Source organism: Acomys minous, assembly GCF_964271855.1.
Source record: "Acomys minous genome assembly, chromosome: 12".
NCBI lineage: Eukaryota > Metazoa > Chordata > Mammalia > Rodentia > Muridae > Acomys > Acomys minous.
In genome coordinates this window covers 73,468,039-73,485,855 of record NC_140493.1, presented here as the reverse complement: position 1 = coordinate 73,485,855, position 17,817 = coordinate 73,468,039, and the positions used below count along the sequence as shown (strand labels likewise).

At 53.9% G+C, this 17,817-nt stretch overlaps 3 protein-coding genes across 7 annotated transcripts in view; 1 reads left to right on the top strand and 2 right to left on the bottom strand.

Annotated features, from left to right (window-relative positions):
* MYO1D (myosin ID) overlaps positions 1-4,312 on the top strand; it is a 303,283-nt gene extending 298,971 nt beyond the window's left edge. For all 3 annotated transcript variants that reach the window (XM_084750418.1, XM_084750417.1, XM_084750419.1), the window contains one exon: positions 2,094-4,312. In XM_084750418.1, coding sequence (XP_084606544.1) covers positions 2,094-2,250 — 157 coding nt within the window. In that variant the 3' untranslated portion in view covers positions 2,251-4,312. The remainder of the gene's footprint in view (positions 1-2,093) is intronic.
* A 1,060-nt stretch (positions 4,313-5,372) lies between these two features.
* On the bottom strand, positions 5,373-9,496 carry CDK5R1 (cyclin dependent kinase 5 regulatory subunit 1). The gene is made up of 2 exons (XM_084748299.1): positions 9,374-9,496; positions 5,373-9,174 (listed from the first exon to the last, which is right to left on the bottom strand). The coding sequence occupies exon 2, from the start codon at positions 9,029-9,031 to the stop codon at positions 8,108-8,110; it is 924 nt and encodes a 307-aa protein (XP_084604425.1). The 5' UTR covers positions 9,032-9,174; positions 9,374-9,496; the 3' UTR covers positions 5,373-8,107.
* Positions 9,497-13,835: 4,339 nt separating this feature from the next.
* The window catches only part of PSMD11 (proteasome 26S subunit, non-ATPase 11), a 40,598-nt gene continuing 36,616 nt past the window's right edge, over positions 13,836-17,817 (bottom strand). Inside the window, exons 10-15 of one of the 3 annotated variants that reach the window (XR_014773218.1) lie at positions 16,781-16,906; positions 16,316-16,351; positions 16,074-16,125; positions 15,491-15,633; positions 14,326-15,374; positions 13,836-14,293 (exon numbers count right to left, since the gene is read on the bottom strand). Coding sequence is in view for 2 of the 3 variants with exons in the window: in XM_084750439.1 (XP_084606565.1) it covers positions 15,491-15,633; positions 16,074-16,125; positions 16,316-16,351; positions 16,781-16,906 (357 nt within the window). In the remaining variant the exon portion in view is untranslated. Of the gene's footprint in view, positions 15,375-15,490; positions 15,634-16,073; positions 16,126-16,315; positions 16,352-16,780; positions 16,907-17,817 lie in introns of all 3 variants that reach the window. The other 2 variants (XM_084750439.1, XM_084750438.1) reach the window with 2 other exon arrangements.

The window sequence follows — 17,817 nt, the reverse complement described above, 5'->3', positions numbered from 1 at the left end:
TCTGTGCCCTCCTAGCCCTGTGACAACAACGCTGCTTTCAAGATGAAGTCCTAACAGCTCCTGGCATGCTCTTCCCTGCTCTCCATGTCCCCACCGCCCACGCCCACACCAAAGCTAGAGCAGTCCCCAAACATGCAAAGGAAAAGGGTGGATACTGCGCTGATGACACTCCAGCCAGGGACCAGCTGAGAAGGCTCCTATCCGGAGGCCACTGCAGCAGCACTGGGACACTGCAGGCTTGCTGGTGACTCTCAGCATGTCAGCTTCTCAAGCTCATACCGAATGTGGCCTCTGTAGAGCCCATTCCCAGGAGAGCTGAGAGAACCCAGTGTGCATACTGCTCTACCAGCCCCACCAGGCAGGGCAGGCCGGCGGATGGCTCTCTCCTTTCCTGGCCCGCAAAGGACTTGAGTAGAGTGGGACCCAAAAGACCTGGGTCACCAGGAGACACAGGGAGCCTGAGCCAGTGTGAGGCCACAGGAGGCCCACACATAGCCTGCTGCAGCCAAGGGCCTGTGCCTAACCTGGGGCATCTAACAATGGAAAAGAGGCCTGAGTCAGTGCCTCTGATGGACTCTGCTATTTTTATGTCCAACCCTGGTTAAAAATAACTGTGTAAGCCCAGGTTCTGGCTGTGGCTGACAGGACGTTAAGTATTTGATGCTTAATTCTCATGTGTCTCTCCTGTACCATTTGCTGCCCCCAGTCATGGCTACTGAGGCAGGTAGGAAACAGCACTTCCGCTTCTCCAACTCTGGGACCATCTGTGGGATGTGCCACCAAGTGTCCCTGGTCACCATGCCCTGGGTCCCGGGCTGCAGGAAGCACCTACGCTCAGCACACTGATCCCTGGGAGCAGTGTCATGTCATGAGCCTGACGACCAGTTGCCTCAGTGTCCGAGTCTTCCAGACCAGTGCTTGGCAAGTGCAGGGAAATCTTGCTCAGGCTGGGCGGGGCTCAGCGCATGCTGGCCTCAATGCCCGCTTCCTACATGGCACCCTTAGCCCGAGGAGACCAGCAGTGTCCAGAAGACCCAGCCTGTTCCCTGACATGCAGCCTCGGTGGTGGCGGGGAAGGCCCAGGGAGGCAGAGGAAGCAATTGCTGAGGCCCATCCCAACAGGAAGCTCCTAAAGCAGCAAGCCTTTCTCCTCCCAACTCAGAGAAACCTGATGCTGCCGAGGTGCAGCGTGGGGACGGGCTGCCGCCATGTGTGCACACACTTTAGGTGCCAGCCTGCTTACACGATTCTTGGTTTTAAAATAAGCAGCAGCTGGAGTGCACTCAGCACAGTGCGCACTGGGCGGGGGGTGGGGGAGGTGGGGGGGGTGGGGGGGCAGGGGGAGGGGCAGGGCTCGCATTTCCACAGCAGGGCAAGCACAGCACGCAGTCCTGAGTGGGCTCCCTCAGCATGTGGACCCACTCAGTGAGGAGACACAGGCTTTAGCTTTCAGTACTTTCCCAGTTCTTTGTTTGAGACAAGGTGTAAGTTGCCCAGGCTAGCTGTAAACTTCCTCTGTAGCCCAGGTTGACCTTGAACTTACTGACTCAACTACTCAAGTAACTGGGATCGCAGACCTACTGCACCCCAGGACTCAGCCTCAACCCCACTTTGACAGCCAGACTCCATGACAAATAGCCAGCTGGACTCAAGGCGGACATTCCCTGGGGGCGGCTAGGGAGAATCCTAGTCTCTCTGTTGTCAATCAGAGATAATTGTGATTCAGAGCCCTAACACCCTTTGTCCCGGAACACCTAAAGTCCAAGTGACTCAGTCCAGTCCTGGTGGCGAATGGCTCAACCACATCTGCCTCCCTGGTCCATGAGCCCACAGGGTTCCCTGAAATGAGCATCCTGCCTTGTCAGCACCTGCTGGCCATAGCACACACCTCAGTGCTAATCTTTCCTCTCCCTTCCTCTGTGGCGCCCTCCAAGCCTCTGTAGGCACCTGAGAAGAAAGCAGGTTGAACCCTGGAAACTGCCACCCTGCAGGAGCCTGGCAAATGGCAGGGCCCTGGGGGTTGCCAAGGAAACCACAGCATCCTGTATCTGCCCACTCACGGCCTGCCTGGCCTATCTTTCTCATTCTTCCAGTGAGAAGCGCCACCTTCAAGTGAACGTCACCAACCCAGTGCAGTGCAGCCTCCATGGGAAGAAGTGCACCGTCTCTGTGGAGACACGGCTTAACCAGCCACAGCCTGACTTCACCAAGAACCGCTCGGGCTTTGTCCTCAGTGTGCCAGGGAACTGACTGCTGAACACCGGAGGCCCGGCCCAGGGGAGCAAGAGTCTGAGCCTGGCACAAGGCAGGCCCGGCCCTCTGCCTCTCCATCCCCACACGTGTTCCACCCTGCTCAGCATCCCAAGAGCCCAGCTGATTGCTGTTTGCCCTCTAATGCCACTAGAAATCAGCTTGCAACGGCCTCCACTGGCCAGGGCTGCTCTGCCTTCTCCGAGGCCCTGCTCAGGGGGCATCCTACCTGGCTTTCTGCCCCGCCTCAGTTCTCTCAATTTCCCGTAGTCCCTGCTCAGGAAACCAAGGACCCTCTTCAGCATCCTACGCTGACAGCTAGACCACTTCTCACCTCACAAGCAACTGGATGGTACCCATAGTTGACAAAGGGCAGTGGCCACTGCTGACCCCAGCAGAGGGATGGGTGGGACAGAGCCCAGGACCGTTTCTCCAGCCTTCTCCGCTTTTCCATTCTCCTTGAGGTTTGGATCCAACATCCATGGGTAGAGGACTTAGCCCTGCTCTGTGGCCCCAACCTGATGCCTCCCTTCCCCCACGTGAGTACAGCCCTTGGGACCTAGCTCAGAGGCCCCCAGCACAAGCCCTACCCGCACAGCCAAAGGCACCAGGTGAACAGGTTCATCTGTGGAGCCCATCACTCAGCCAGGATCAGCCAGGATCCCTCCTTCCCAGAGCCTGTCCCTGGGAGATCTTTTGTCACCAAGGTTCCAGGTCTGGACTTTCTGACTACTTCTCCTACAGAGACCCCCCTGCTGTGACCCCAAGGACCGGTTTGTTCAACCCACACCCCATGTCCGTGCTCATCCTAACCTCTTTTGCAGATTGCCAGGTTGCTAATCCAATGTCCTGCTGTAACCACACAGTCAGGACCTAGTTAGGAGGTGCAAGGAGAGAGAGGGCAGTGCTCGGCGTGGCCATCTCCCCCAACTCCTCTAGCTGCTGCGCCGCTGCCTCCTCCTCCTCGCTGGAGACCTGGGACTCATGGGGAGCCAAAGCACACAGGGCCGGGCAGCAAAGGGCGTGGAGTCCTGGTACTGCAGGCCAGGCCAGGGTGCCCACCTATGCCACATACCTGCCCGCTGGAGCCTGGCCCCGGAGCCCCCTGCTGGGAAAGTGCTGCTAGTTTGCCAGGGTCTGCCCAGCAAAGAGCATGCCTGCTTCAGAAGAGGCCTTCCTGAGAGCCCTGCTCCCAGCCTCAGCTGCTGAGGACAGGGAGGCGTGTGGGCAGCGCGGGCTTGCTCTGGGGAAGCCTTAACATGGAAGGCTTGTGTCAAGCAAGGACCAGGAGCACATGGATTTCAGAGCCAGGCTCACATTTTCCTCACTTTCTGCCAGACTCTGCCCCCTAATCCTCACCCTGTCACCCTAACCCACCAAGTGCCTGTGTGCCACCTCCTGTGCCTTTGTCCAGGGCCTGAGGGAGCCACCTGGTCTCCTAACCCCTTTTGCAGAGCTGTGGGGACTTCTACATTGTGGGCAGTTTGCAACAACGACTCATGTTGCCACGCTGACCTCAGGAACTTCTCATCCTCCAAGCCGGGTCAGCGGCCTGTGCAATGCGGAGATGCCGCCCGCCCGGTGTTGCTGACCGCTGGTGGACACTGACAGACCCATCTGACCAGAACTTCACCTTTTCTTTCCACTTACCGCCCCAGCGTGTTGCCTTACACCAGACGTGCTCGAGTGTGTTCACACACACCAAAGCACGTCATGCCAAAACAGTTGCAGATCAGAGGCTGGGGGTGGGGCTCCCCTCCCTCTGATGTAGCCTGGGACCCCTGCCCAGGCCAGAACCTCCCACAGAGGAATACCTTGTCCAGAAGCACTTTCCTATGACCTAAAAGTCAGTGTGGCCACTGAAGGGCCTGGAATCGGGTGTGAATGAGGACAGGAAGGGGAAGGGCGAGAACACAGTGATTGGATGCATGGAGTGGGGGCTCTCGATTTAATGAAATGCAGTTTATGGTTCGGTGCATATATTCCTATTTTCCATTAAATTAACTTTATTTCTAAAGCATATTTTGATTTACCATCAAGAGCAATAAAGCATTAAATCTTATTTTTAAAGGTGTTCTGCTTATCATTGAAAAAGATAGTGAAACTTTAGCTTATATAGTCAACTGCCATCCCGGAAGGTAGAATTAAGCACAAATATGTAAAATGGGGATAATTTGCTCAAAGCTTTTGAACAGAAAAAGTAGAGAGCAAGCTGTGTGAGGCAAGAGGCAGCCTTGGAATTCAATCCAGGGACTGTATTCCGTCCGCCATTCTGAAGCCTGCACGCTAGACTCGTAAGGGGGCGTGCCTCTGAAATAAACACAGGGCCACACAAAGGTTGGCCAGAGTGCTGTGACAGCTCTTGGGACAGCATGGTCTCTTCCAGGGCGGCTCCCAGGACCAGGAACCAAGCAATAGGTAGAGGCCCCAGGGTACCCCAGCACCCAGGGGCTCAGCATTGTAGGGTCTTGCAGTCACTGGCAGACCATGGGGGCTGCCCAGTCAAGTACACGCCCCCCCCCAATCGCAGGTTGCTGGATCCTGACAGTGGGTGCAGGCCAGCAGAGAACAGGCTCCCGCTGCCCTCTTCCTGGCCGGCAGCCAGACGGCACACAGAAGCTGAGGTAGCAGGGCACCTGGGAGACCCAGAACTAGATTTCTCAGAAGCCAGGATGCCTATCCACCCCTGCTGGCCTTTGGGCAGTGGACACTGGGCAAGGGGAAAGTGGGAGTGGCAGCCTTGGCACCAAGACTCAATGTACAGTCTAAGATCAGGTGCCTAAGCAGGACTTAAGTGGCCAGCACTGACCAGGCCATGCCTAAAACCTGACTGGCCCTCTGTGGCTTGAGCTGCTGAGCTGCTCGCCCTGTGACCCCCACAAAGGAAGCCTCCTAGAGAACCTGCCCAGCTACCAAGCCAGAGCTGATGCCCCTGTGCTGCTTTCCTACTGACTTAAGTCTGTTCCAGCCTGTCCTCCTAACTGTCCCCCTCTACCTGCACAAATCTAACCCAACCTACACGTACAAATCATGCACTAACTAAAGGCGCAAGCCCTCTCACCCCACCCCCCACCCCTAGCACATTCCCACGTGTCGGGTCCACAGAAGAGGTCGATACAACGGATGGTCAGTGCATTTTATTGAATCAGCACAGTACAAAAATAAATAAAAATAAAGGAAGGGGAATTAAATTACAGCCAAACTGAGCTTCATGACCCTTTTCAGATTATAAACCACACATACTCACAAACACGCCATACATACATACAAAATGAGACAAATATAAATTAATATTAACAGTATCCACAGTTTGGTCAAAGAATAGTTACAGAAGAAATGTCACTTAAAAAAAAAAAAACCAAAACACATATCACATTATGTAATTAGCAGTATCGGTGTACAGCTATGGATAATTTGGGGTGGGGGGGATGGCAGTTTCTTTTCATTGCAAGTTTAACACTGCTGGAACAAAACTAAATTCTAATGACTGCATGGAAAGATATCAACCCTTCAAGGAAGAGAAAAATTCCAGTCCTGAACTATGCCCCTGTGGCTCGTTCTCCGCACGCATGATCCTCGCGGCCGTCTGTCCTACTGTTATTTTTCTTAAGACACAAAATGCTCCTGCTTGGCATGCACGGTACCACTGTAAAAGCAACGAAGAATAAAAGGGGGTGGGTTGTTTTTTTTTTTTAAGATTTTTCTTTTTCTTTTTTCCTTTTCTATTTTGTGTATGTTTGTTCTAAAAGTGTCTTCATAGCAGCATGTCAGATGGGTTCATTGCTCGCACACTCGAGTCAATCAGTTGTTCCTTTACACAGTACTGATGACCAATGCAAGGAGGGAGGATGCATGGCCTTCACAATGGAACTAGGGAGTTCTTTCCTTAGTCCGCTGGACCACCACATCCTCAAAATAAAATTTAAAAAAAAAAAATTTTTTTTTAATTACAAAGAGAAGGAAACAGTCACCAGAGCTGGAATCCTGTTACTGCAGCTCAGTGGGACAGCTCCGGGACAGCTTCAGCAGCTGGCGGGCTACAAGCTCCTGCCCCTCCTCCTCAGACTGGACACCTGAAGCTCTTCCTCCAACTGCCCCATGGGGCTCCCAGCAGGGGTCACACACGTGGCAGCAGGATCTCAAGGTGGGGCTGCATAAAGCCAGCCCAGAGAGAGGCTGCAGCGAGGCCCACGGGCAGCAGGCCTTGCATGGCTCTTCAGCTCTGTCAGATCATCTGAGGGTCCAGGATCCGCTCTCTAGGAACCTGGACGGGGGACAGGGACAGGCCCTCTAGTCCCGGCAGGTCCTCTTCCCCGCCTCTTTGAATACATCTGAAAGGCTGAAAGGCTGGCTCTGCTCCAGGCCTCTTCAATCGAGACCTCAATTTCACAGCTTTCTCTTTTTTCAGTAGTGCTTGTGCAAGAAGTTGGCAGCCACCTAGAACCTAGCTCTATGTAAGACATCACCTGCCTTCCCCGCTGTAATGCCTCTGGGGAGCAGGAAGGAAGAGGGGGATCCTCGGTAGCATCTTCACATTGCTCTTTGTTCCCTAAAGCGGAGTGAGGGCCATGCAGGAAGACTCGCTCCCTTCTCCTGGACCACTTCCAAACCCCAGTCTGGGAAATTAGAAAGAAAAACCAGCAAAGTCCAGAGTGTGTTTCGCAGCCAGCAGGGATAGGTGGGTACCACACCCAGCAGCTGGAAGTGTGCGGCTGGACAGTCACCAAGCTCCCGACGCGATCAGGAGTCACACTGGAATCTTGTAATTGTCTCCAAGATGCAGCAGCTGGCTCAGTAGGTTTCACAGAGCAAAGCTCCCTCTCCAGGAAAAACTGGACCGATTGGGAACAGCTTCAAATTAACAAGGGGTCGGGGTGGGAGACAGCAACACCACGTCACCCCTACTGACCCATCTTACCTTCCCCCAGCTTTGCAGGACAAACATGTGCACCAGCAAGAGGCCTTAGCACTTAAGTGGGCACCAGCTTGGTCTCAGGCATGGACACACATGCCCAGAAGGCAGCATTGCTCATGGGTCCCTGCTGAGGTCCTGGCTTTTGCAGAGAGTGACTTGACTGATCTGCATTGTTCAAATGAAAACCTCTCTCAGGAAAGGAGCTACCTGCCCCTACCTTCACCTCACGCCTTTAGCTGGGACCCAAAATGAGAGCGAAATCTAATAAGCAAACCCCCTCAATTAACCCACATTAACGTGGGAGCTGGGAGCATAGACAGGAGGACAGGGCGGGGAGCCCCAGGCTGCCAGTGAAGGAAAGCCCTTCTCCCTAAAAAGCAAGCGGCAAACCCCGGGCCCTGCGTGGTCAACAGTCATCATCTGTCTCTGCACCCACACCCACTAGCAGCCATCTGCACTGATGCCCCAGGGCAGTGGAGATCTTGCCTCACAACCTCCTGCAGCCTGAGTGGGGACAGCTGGCTCCCGGAGCCTTTGGGAGAATGAAACAGTCGCCAGGAAAGGGCAGATCCCTCCTGGGTCACCAGCCACAGGCCCCTCTCCAGCTCCAATCACGGGACAGTAGGAAGCCTTCCTCATCTACCCTGGGCCCAGCATGAGCACAGGCGACATGGGAAAATCAGTCCCTTAGTCCCCGAAAGTGAGTGGTCAACAGTCTTAAGTGGCCCTGAATGCATCTCCTGGATTTGCACAAGGTCCATGAGTTCGAAAGTCCCCAGAGTTCTGGAAAAGGCTGGGAAAAAAAACCCCAAGGAAAGAACATGGGAAAGAGGCCCTTGGTGGCTTTTTGCTAGACACATACTGTACACAAAACTTGATTCGTTTAGTAATAAATTTTAAAAACGAATGGACTCCTTGGGCCGGGATACCGGCTACAGGGGCTCACCGGTCCAGCCCCAGGAGGAGCCGCTTCTTGTCCTCCTGGCCGCTCTCGTTCTTCAGGTCGGAGAACACCTGTGTGAAGTAGTGCGGGTCAGCGTTGATCTGCAGCATCTTGGAGCTCATGAGGTTGATAACCGAGAGGCAACGGTCCCAAAAGGCTTCCTTGCAGCTCTCCACCAGGAAGGGCTTGAGCGGGTAGGAGATTTCATTGCCCATGTAGGAATAGGAGAGGTACAGACAGGTCAGCAGGACAGCTTGGAGCTCGTGGTCCGAGCCCACCTCGGAGGAGATGACATCCCTGCAGAGCATGTAGAGGAAGACCACGTTGGCCGGCGTGATGAACCCCTGGTCCTGCCAGCCCTGCAGAAGCAGCGAGCGGTCCACGCTTCGCAGCCAGAGCACGGGGTCCGTGGGGGACAAGTGCTTCAGGCGGTAGCACCGGCGGCAGAGGAACTCACCCAGGCAGCGCAGCAGCTCGCTCGTGGATGCCTGGACGACGACCCGTTTGGGTGTCCCTGCAGAGGTGATGGCAGGGTGCGGGGCCTTCTTGACAGAAGAGGAGACCCCAGTCTGGGAGCCAGAAAGCTGGCTGGCTGGGGGTGCGGGCGGCTGGGCCGGTGGGGGCTGGGCGAATGTGGACAGGTTGGCGCACGACAGCGACTTCTTCAGGTTCTCATTGTTGAGGTGCGCGATGTTGCTCTGGTAGCTGCTGTTGGGCTGCGCCTTCTTGGAGTTCTTCTTCTTGGCTGACACCGCCACGATCCTCTTCCAAGGCAGCACCGAGATGATGGAGTGACGCTTCAGGTTCTTGTCCTTGGCGTTCTTGCTGTTCTGCACGGCCGTGTAGTGGCCCACCGTGGCCGCACCATCCTCAAACAGTGTGGCCTTCCGATAGCTTGGGGACAGGGACAGAACCGTGCCCATGGTGCCACTGCGCGCCCGGCGGGGGCCGGCGCCCCTGCGCGCCCAGCCTGCCGGCCGGAGGGGGAAAAAGGCTTACCGAGCCCGCAGCGGTCGCCGGGAGAAAGGAGGCGCTCCCGGGACGCGACGCGTGTACCCCTGCGGATCTGCGTGGAAAACAAGATGGTTCTCAGCCCCGGGCGGGGCTCCCGCGCCGCGCCCCTCCGCCCGCACCTCCGAGGCCCGAAACCGCGCCGGCTGCGGCCCCGCCGAGCCCCGGCCCGCGCTTCCACTGCGGCACCGGTCAAGCGCCGCAGCGGGAGTCCGAGCAGGCCGCGCGCACGGCCCGGGTCCGCGCAGGCTTACCCGCAGGCAGGCAGGCTCCCGCGGCAGGCGCAGCCGCTGCGTCCCAGGCCCTCCGCAATGCGCGCCGCGGCCCCGGGGTTCGGCGCGGCTCGGCGCGGCGGCGGCTCGCAGCTTCTGTCCAAGGTTCTGCAGACGCCGCGGCCCCGCCCCCGCCCGGCCCCCGCCCGCGTCTCCGCCGCGCGCCCGCCGGCCCCGCCCCGCCCCGCCCCGCCCGGCGCGCGCCTCGCATGCGGCCGGTCCGGGTCGCGCGCGCGGTCCACGCGCCCGCTCGGTGTCGCCGCCTGGTCGGGGCCGCTCGCGTCCTCGGAGCGAGCAGTGCGCTGTGGCGCCTCTAGTGGGCGCGCCCCGCAAGGGCGGCGGGAACGCGCGGCGCCGGGTCCCCGCCTCGAAACCGCCCTCGCCGCACGGCGCGGCCCGGCCTCGTGAGCCCCGGCGCCGCGCCACTAAGCTCGCCGGGCAGGCGGGGCGGAGGGCGGGTCCCGCCCAGACACGTGCTGCCTTTGTTCCCGCCGCGGCCCCCTCGGCTGAGGCCGCCCGCGTTGTGTAGAGCTGGCCCGGGCGCCTGGCAAGGGAGAGCCGCATCCCGGGTCGGCGTAAAAGCCCGCCACCCCCAAAGACTATAGAAAGCCAGGCCAGAGGGGTGAGGGCGCCCTTACAGAGCCTAACACCGTAAGACCTCGGTCGGAGCAGCTGCGCCTTTATTTTATGCCAGCCTCTGATTTTAAAACTTGATGACAGTAGAACTGCAGAAAATTGTTTCTGACCACCGACCTAGGGACAAGCGCACCTCCGTATCCTTCACAAAGGTCACTGCCGGTTTACTGGTCACTCGTTTTGGACTGATTCTGGAGACCCAAACTGGCAGACAGACCAAATAGCATCTTAACTCAGCCTCCTATCTCTGGACCTAGAGAATTCCTGACAGTACCTTCAACAGTTGAGCCAACTACCCAAAACAGGAATCTTGAATTACTAGGTGAAGTACTTCCGGTTAGAAAGTGCCAGCTGGGCGGTGATGGCGCATTTTAATCCCAGCACTTGGGAGGCAGAGGCAGGTGGATCGCTGTGAGTTCGAGGCCAGCCTGGTCTACAAAGCGAGTCCAGGACAGTCAAGGCTACACAGAGAAATCCTGTCTCAAACAAAACAAAACAAACAAAAAGTGCCAACAGAAGAGGGACCGTGGTACCAAATTTTGTTTTCCAGGACAGTCATCAAACACACGGTTAGGCTAGCTTAGCTCACAATGTTCCTCAAAGAACAGTCATAGCCAGTTTTCTATTGCTGGAACACAGCACCCGACACTGGTGGCGGATAAATAAAATGAAGTCAGCTCACAGTTCTGGAGGCTGGTCCAGATCCGCTGCTGTGAGAGCTCCCAGGCGTCAACCCGGAAGGGGATCAGAAAACAAGTAGTTGTGGGATAGAGGGCAGGTGCCATGCTGGCTTCCTAACAACTCACACCAGTAGGAGCTTCTTTAACCCTTACATGCGTCAAGGGACTCCTTTAACTTAGAACCTTTCCTTGTGGCACAGGCGACCAGCAACTTGCTGTCTTCCTGCCTGCGTGTTCACCGCTGCAACTGAGGTAGGAGCCACCACACCAGCTCTACAGAATAACCTCTCCAACCGCCCTCTCGACACTGACGTGGAGATGACGGTTGTCAGCAACCCTAGCTGCTCTTCAAATAGTCACCTTCCCAGGGTCTCTGGACACTGAAACCCTGAGGCCAGCCCCTGTTGAGAGGCCCAGCCTCTCAGCTGGCTTCATGTTGATGGTCTCCTTCAAATTCTAGGATTGAGCAGAAACTTACACGTGTTCTACTTTGCCTAATTACACACAGATCTCTGAAAGCTGCAATCCACCCATTCGAAAAACCTGGGCCTGCCGTTGCCTGCAACTGAATTCCAACTTTTACAATTCAGCCTAGAGTTCATGGGCCTCCTTGTCTTTCCCAGCATGGCTGCATGGCCGTTCCCTCTTACCTATCCACCCAACCTTTCCCATCACCTTCAAAATCCTCAACGGGGGGCAACATCACGTTTGCAGCAGAACAGAGCTAAGATGGCACTACCAACCTACACGCTGAGGGGCGAGCTTGTCCCAACCCACCTACCTAGGTTCTCTAGTGGAGCAGAGCTCCCCAGCAGCGGCGGCGGGCTGTTGGGCAGAAAGTCTCAGGACCCCGAAGTTGTTCAGTTCACAAGGCTGGCTGTCTCAGCAGGCCTTCGGTAGACTCTGACTCCTGAAGAGGTAAGCTCTACTGCCAGTGAGGGGGAGTACTTGCTGGTAAGGACAGAGCAAGCAGGCAGAGTAAAAGCTTGCTTCTTCCATGTCCTTATATGGGCTCCAACAGAAGGCGTGGCCCAGATTAAAGGTCCACCTCAAAATCTGGATTAAAGGCACAAGTCTTCTCACCTCAAGATCCAGATTAGAAATGGATTTTTCTACCTGGCGGTGGTGGCACACGCCTTTAATCCCAGCAATCGGGAGGCAGAGGCAGGCAGATCTACAAAGCGAATCCAGAATAGTCAAGGATACACAGAGAAACCCTGTCTCAAAAAAACAAAAAAAAAAAAAAACACAAAAAAAAAGAAATGGATTTTCCGGCTGGGCGGTGGTGGCACATGCCTTTTAATCCCAGCACTCTGGAGGCAGAGGCAGGTGGATCGCTGTGAGTTCAAGGCCAGCCTGGTCTAAAAAGTGAGTCTAGGACAGCTAAGGCTACACAGAGAAACCCTGTCTCAAAAACCAACCAAACAACAACAAAAAAGAAGTAGATTTTCCTACTTCGAATTAAACAAAAAGAATCCCTCGCTGGTGTGCCTTCCATTCTTGAATTTTAGTTAATTCCATCCAGATGTAATCCAGTTGACAACCAAGACCAGCCATCACAGGAGGCGGCAGCTCCTTCCCACTGAGCCCCACCTCTGCCTCCCCTCACTGTTCTAACAGGGAAGCAAGGAAGAAAGAGCAACCAGCAGCCAACATGGCAGCATCAAGAGTCCAGAAAGCAGAGCCAGCTCAATGATGCAGGAATGTGTTCTTCCCAGCACTCAGACGGCTACAGCCAGCCTGCTTTCCCGGAGCCTATCTCTAGCTGCCCTGCAAGGAGGGATGTCTATACAACCCCTGAGGACAGCTCTGCTCTACACATACCACTTCCCACGCAGGCCCAACGAGTAGCTGGCTACATGGTGCAGAAAGGGTTCTAACCAAGAACGTCAGAACCCTGGTGCTGAGGAAGTCTCCCTGTGAGAGCACAGAGCAGCACCTAGTGGCTCTTCTGAGCAACACAGATTACGTAACTAGCACACAGCAGGGCACTGCAGCAGCCGTCTTGTCCATTCTTCTCAACACCAGTCTTACTAAGGCACAAGAAAGGCCCAGCACCTCAAGGCTAGTGCCTGAAAGAGGCCCTCAGAACCAGGCCAGACCTTGTGGGGTGGAGTGAGGGGAGGAGGGTAGACTGCGTGAGACCTGGAGGTAGGGTAAGGGGTGGGAGACGGAGGCACACCATGATGGCCTAGTACAGCACAGAGGTACCTGAGCGCCATGGTGGCCAGCCATATGAATAATGTGCTATCTTGTAGTATCTACATTAAAAGGAACAGGTGAGTTTTAATAGTATATTTTATTTAACGCAGTATGCCCAAATATCCCAATGTATATATAAAAATTAGTGGGATGCTTTACACCTTTTTCATACTAAGCCTTCAAAGGATGGTTTGTGGTGGCAGTCTGAACCCGTCCCGCCTTAGAGGTCTGACACACTAGCAGCTCTGCCAGGGTGGGTCTGAAGTCATCACACTGAGGGCTGCTGTCCTGAGCTACTTACTGTTTTCCTAGGTCAGGGAAACCCTCTCCATTTTGCTCCAGCTCCACGTGCTATGGAGATTCTCCCCCCTCCCCCAGGGGGTCTCTCTGTGTAGCCTTGGCTGTCCTGGACTCACTTTGTAGACCAGGCTGGCCTCGAACTCACATCAATGTGCCTGCCTCTGCCTCCCAAGTGCTGGGATTAAAGGCGTGCGCCACCACGCCCAGCCACTATGGAGATTTTAAAAGTGCTTTATAGAAACAAAACGTTTTATAACTGGAGTTTGGCAGTCCCCCAAAGACCCAGGCCCCTCAGAAGGCCCACCCTTGGGACAGTGCATAAGCACAGCTGGCCATTGGGCCTCTGGCACCTGTACTCCCTCCTCACATGCCCATCACCCCCACAGGTGGAGAAGGAATGAGAGACTACTGCCCATCCCACACGTCCTCCTCACTGGCCCTCCTGCCCCAGCAGACACTGAGCTCCATTCCTGACCCAGCCAAAGGTCTCTACATAGGGACTCCCAGCATGGCTACCAGAGCCCCATCATTAAGCATGAGGTAAGAGAGCTCTGGCCAAGCCATAAGGGGATTCAAGGAGCACGTGGACTTGCTTGGAAACCCTCCAGCACTCAAGAAAAGACACCTTTTGAAAAAAAAATTATTTTATTGGAACTCATCTGAACATCAGATATACCTGGTGTTGGTCAGCAAGAACCGTTTGTACATTTGATATTGATGGTGCCAAAACCAAAACAGTGACTGGACATGATGGGGAGAGAGGAGGGCCGAGAACAAAAACCTGATTTTGAAAAGGAAAATAAAAGCCAGTCAGAGTCAGTGAAGATGCAAAACCTGGTACAACAAAATCCTTTTACAAAATAGAAATTTATTACCAAAACCTGGAAGGCTAATCTGAGAAAGGTTCTAAAGAAAGAGAGAAGGAGGCCGGCAGGAGGGGGCAGGAGGAGAGGAGGAGAGAAAAGACAGGCTGAGAGGAGAGCTCACAGTGGGGACAGCAAAGCTGCAGGCGCTCACCTGCCCCCGGGCACCAAAGCCTACTAGGGAATTGCATCAAAAACAAAGCATGCTAAAACAGTGCCACCTGTCCGCTCAAGCATGCTAAAACAGTGCCACCTGTCCGCTCACTCTCAGGAGGCAGAGAAAGACACTGGGAAGGGGACATGAGGGTGCTTCAAACCCAACAAGGAAAACTAAGATTTTTTAAATTAAAAACAAATAAACAAACAAACATACACCCCAGTCTCATTCCCAATGTTCACTGTTTAAAAAAAAAATCCACCTGACAGCAGGAAAGAAGAGTGGAGAGGGAAAGAAAGCAGCAGATGGAGTTTAGACAGCCCAACTCCTCAAGAGGGGGAAAGGATACGGCGAGAGAGGAGAGAGGAGAGAGGAAAGCAAAGAGGGGAGGAGAAGGAGAGTTAAAACACTGACGCCTAATCTAGTTAGTGTTTAAAAAAGCCACATGCACAGCAGGCCCCTGAGGGCTGCGGGCCCTCGCTGCTCCCCGCGTGGTCGGAGTGGACGCCGGCTCCTGGACTTGCTCCCCTTCTTTCCCAGGTCAGAGAGGAGCCGAGCGCGCACTGCTGCAGCCGCGGTGGCAGCACAGCACAGCAGGCCCTTCAGCTAGTCTGCCGGAGCCAGTGTCAGAGGGAAGGGTGGACAGGCCAGATGGCAGGGGAAACACCAAACGCCTCGTTTCAAATAAAAAAGAAAACAGCAGTTTATACATAGTTGTTTGTTTTGGTTCAGTACAAACAGAATACAAAGTCGCTGCTTTTGATGGTCAGCAAACGCCCAATTCTGAAGAGGAGGAGAGGTGGCGCCCAGCAGGTGGATGAGGATCCCCAGTGTTGGCGGGGTGCCTGGCTTTGCGGCCCTCTCCCAGGAGGCAGAGAGCACAGCTTTAGGTAGTGTAAGCCTTTTTCCTTTTATTAAGATTTTTTTTTCTTTTTCTTTTTTTTTAAGCAATTTCCCCACTCCCATGTTGGCCAGTGCTGATTACATGAGAACTGGCCGCCTGTCGCTGGATACAGATGCACCAATGAGGGTTAAAAACTTTCCGAGCGAAAAGTAGAACAGAAAGAAAAGAATCTCCTAGCATTTCCCCAAGGGTTCACTCTCCCGCCACACACACTCTCCAAAGGACCGCTACAGATCCAACTCTGCAAGAGAAGACAGAGCAGTGTCAATCGGGGAAGCCAGCAGGACCAGGTGCAGTTCAGTGTCGACAGGCAGGAGACAGCGCTGCCCGGCCCTGGGTCCTGGGGCCAGCACTCACCTATGTCAGCTTCTTGGCTTTGTTGTAGAGGGAGTCCACTACTTTACTCATGTTCTGAATTGTTTCCAGAGCAGCTTCATAAGTTTTATCTACTGGGGGTTCATCGAAAATGATCAGGACACCCTCCCCCTGGTCCAAAATCCCTGAAAGAAACACAAGAACAAACTAGGTAAAAGGATATTAGACAATTTAAAAAAGGACCCAACTCCCTAGCTGTCTCATTTTCTCCCGTATTTGCTATATGCTCACTTCTTTTTTGAAAAAAGACCTTTATTATTTTTTAACTGTGTACATGTATGAGCCTGTGTGAAGACATACAGCAGAAGTGCATGCAGGAACCCTCGGAAGCCAGCAGCTGTCAGACCTCCGGATACTAGAGTTAAGGCAATTGTGAGTTGCTATGTAGATGCTTGGAACTGAGCCTGCTCCTCTGCAAGAGCAGGTAAGTGTCTCTCCAGCCCCGTCTACACTGGTCAAACAGAGCCAGGGTTCCAAGGAAGCATCAGGAGAGAAACTCAGCCCCTGCCTCTATGCCTTCAGCCTTCAAATTCTAAGCAGCCCCTGTCTATATGACTTTACTCACCATGAAACTTCTTGTCAAGAATCATCTGGGATAGTTTTCTTTCCACTTCGGCCTAAAATCAGAGTACACAGTTAAAGGGACCAGTATCCGTTAGTGAGAGATCAGCCTGACATGAAAGTTTTGTAACAAAGTCTTTTTAAAAAGAATGGATCAGAGCAAAGCAGCAACAACACAACTCTGGCTCAGAACCCAGCCCCTCTAAGCTCTCCCCACCCCCAATCCTAACAGGCCTGAGAGCTTACCTTGGAGAGTTTGATGAGGCTAGATATGTGTTCAATCTAAAAGGAAAAGCAGACAGCAACACTGAAAGTTGGAACTTCTTGCCAATATGAAAAAGACAGAGAACTGCTGTGTCTCTTGGCCCTGGTGAATCTAGCGGGCCAGGCCCTCCCTGGCCATTCTGCCTGCTTTCCTGCCCTTCACCAGATGAAGTGCACTCTCACCCCATGTACCAAACACACAAAATATTCCCCACGTGCACAAAGACTACAATACCCAGAACACAACGAGGGCGGTTCACACCTTCCATTCCCCCCACGCCCTTCTCCTCCGTTCACCTCCCATCATGACAAGCCCAAGCCCTGGTGGCCTCTTAGCAGCAGACATACCCTTGAAAGTGACAAATGTGGAGAAGGAGATGGCTACAGCATAACATCTAACCCAAAAACTGCTTTAAAAAAAAAAAAACTTCCCAGGAAAATTCCTACCTGTACTCGGGAAAAAGGCTCAATGACCCGGATCAGATTCTGTTCCAGTAAGTTGTCATACAACTTGGCCAAATGTGTGCTGATGATTGGGTCGTCCCGGAGCTCTGCCCTGTAGTCTGTCAAGGCCTGCAAAACAAAGCTCGTAACAGAGACTGGCACAGCACCTTAGAGCACAGCGCTCCGTGCCTCGTGAGAAGCCTGTAACCTTGCTATATACATGAGCGGTCTTGAGAGCTGAGAGGAAGGCAGCAAGTATGAAGACCTAAAGCAGAGCTCTGCCTTCGTCTCCTCGAGTGCAAGCCTGTAAGCCAAGGCACACTCTACTTACACACCACATGAACTGCACTCGTATTTTTCAGTGTATATTTCAAAGAACAAATAATGATTAATACTGACACAGCAGGGCAGTGGTGGCACATACCCACCACGTGGCAGGCAGAGGCTGTTCTAGAGCTAGCTCTGCAGACCAGGCAGGCCATGCGCCTGCCTCTGCCAAGATTAAAGGCATGGACCACCACCACCACCACTGATGGCTAGGTCTGGCTGGGTTTTTTGTTTGTTTGTTTTATTTTTTTTCTTTTCCAACATGATATTTTTTTTATTATTTGGGAATTTCACATAATGCACAGCAATCACACTCCCCAGCCTTCTCTAGTGTTTGTGACCACCCAACCCCCATAAAAAAAGAAATGAAAACAAACAAAACCCCAAAACACAAGTCCAATTTGCACTGCCCATATACTCACTGGAGCATGGTCAAACTCCCAGTGAACAGCCCCTTAAAGAAAACCGAGTCGTCTCTAACCCACAGCCCTGCCAGAAGCTATCAACTGTGAAGAGTTACACTTTGGCATCCTTATTTTAACTGTTGTTTGTCTGGATTTTTAAAGGCAAGGTTTCTCTGCGTAGCCCTGGCTGTCCTGGGCTCACTCTGTAGACCAGGCTGGCCTCAAACTCACAGAGATATACCTACCTCTGCCTCCCCAGTACTGGGATCCAAGGCGCTGCCACAATTTTTAAGAGTTCTTTTCAATGGC

Excerpts from the sequence above, each read along its gene's own strand:
- CDK5R1 (XM_084748299.1), bottom strand. The coding sequence starts at position 9,031 with ATGGGCACGGTTCTGTCCCTGTCCCCAAGCTATCGGAAGGCCACACTG.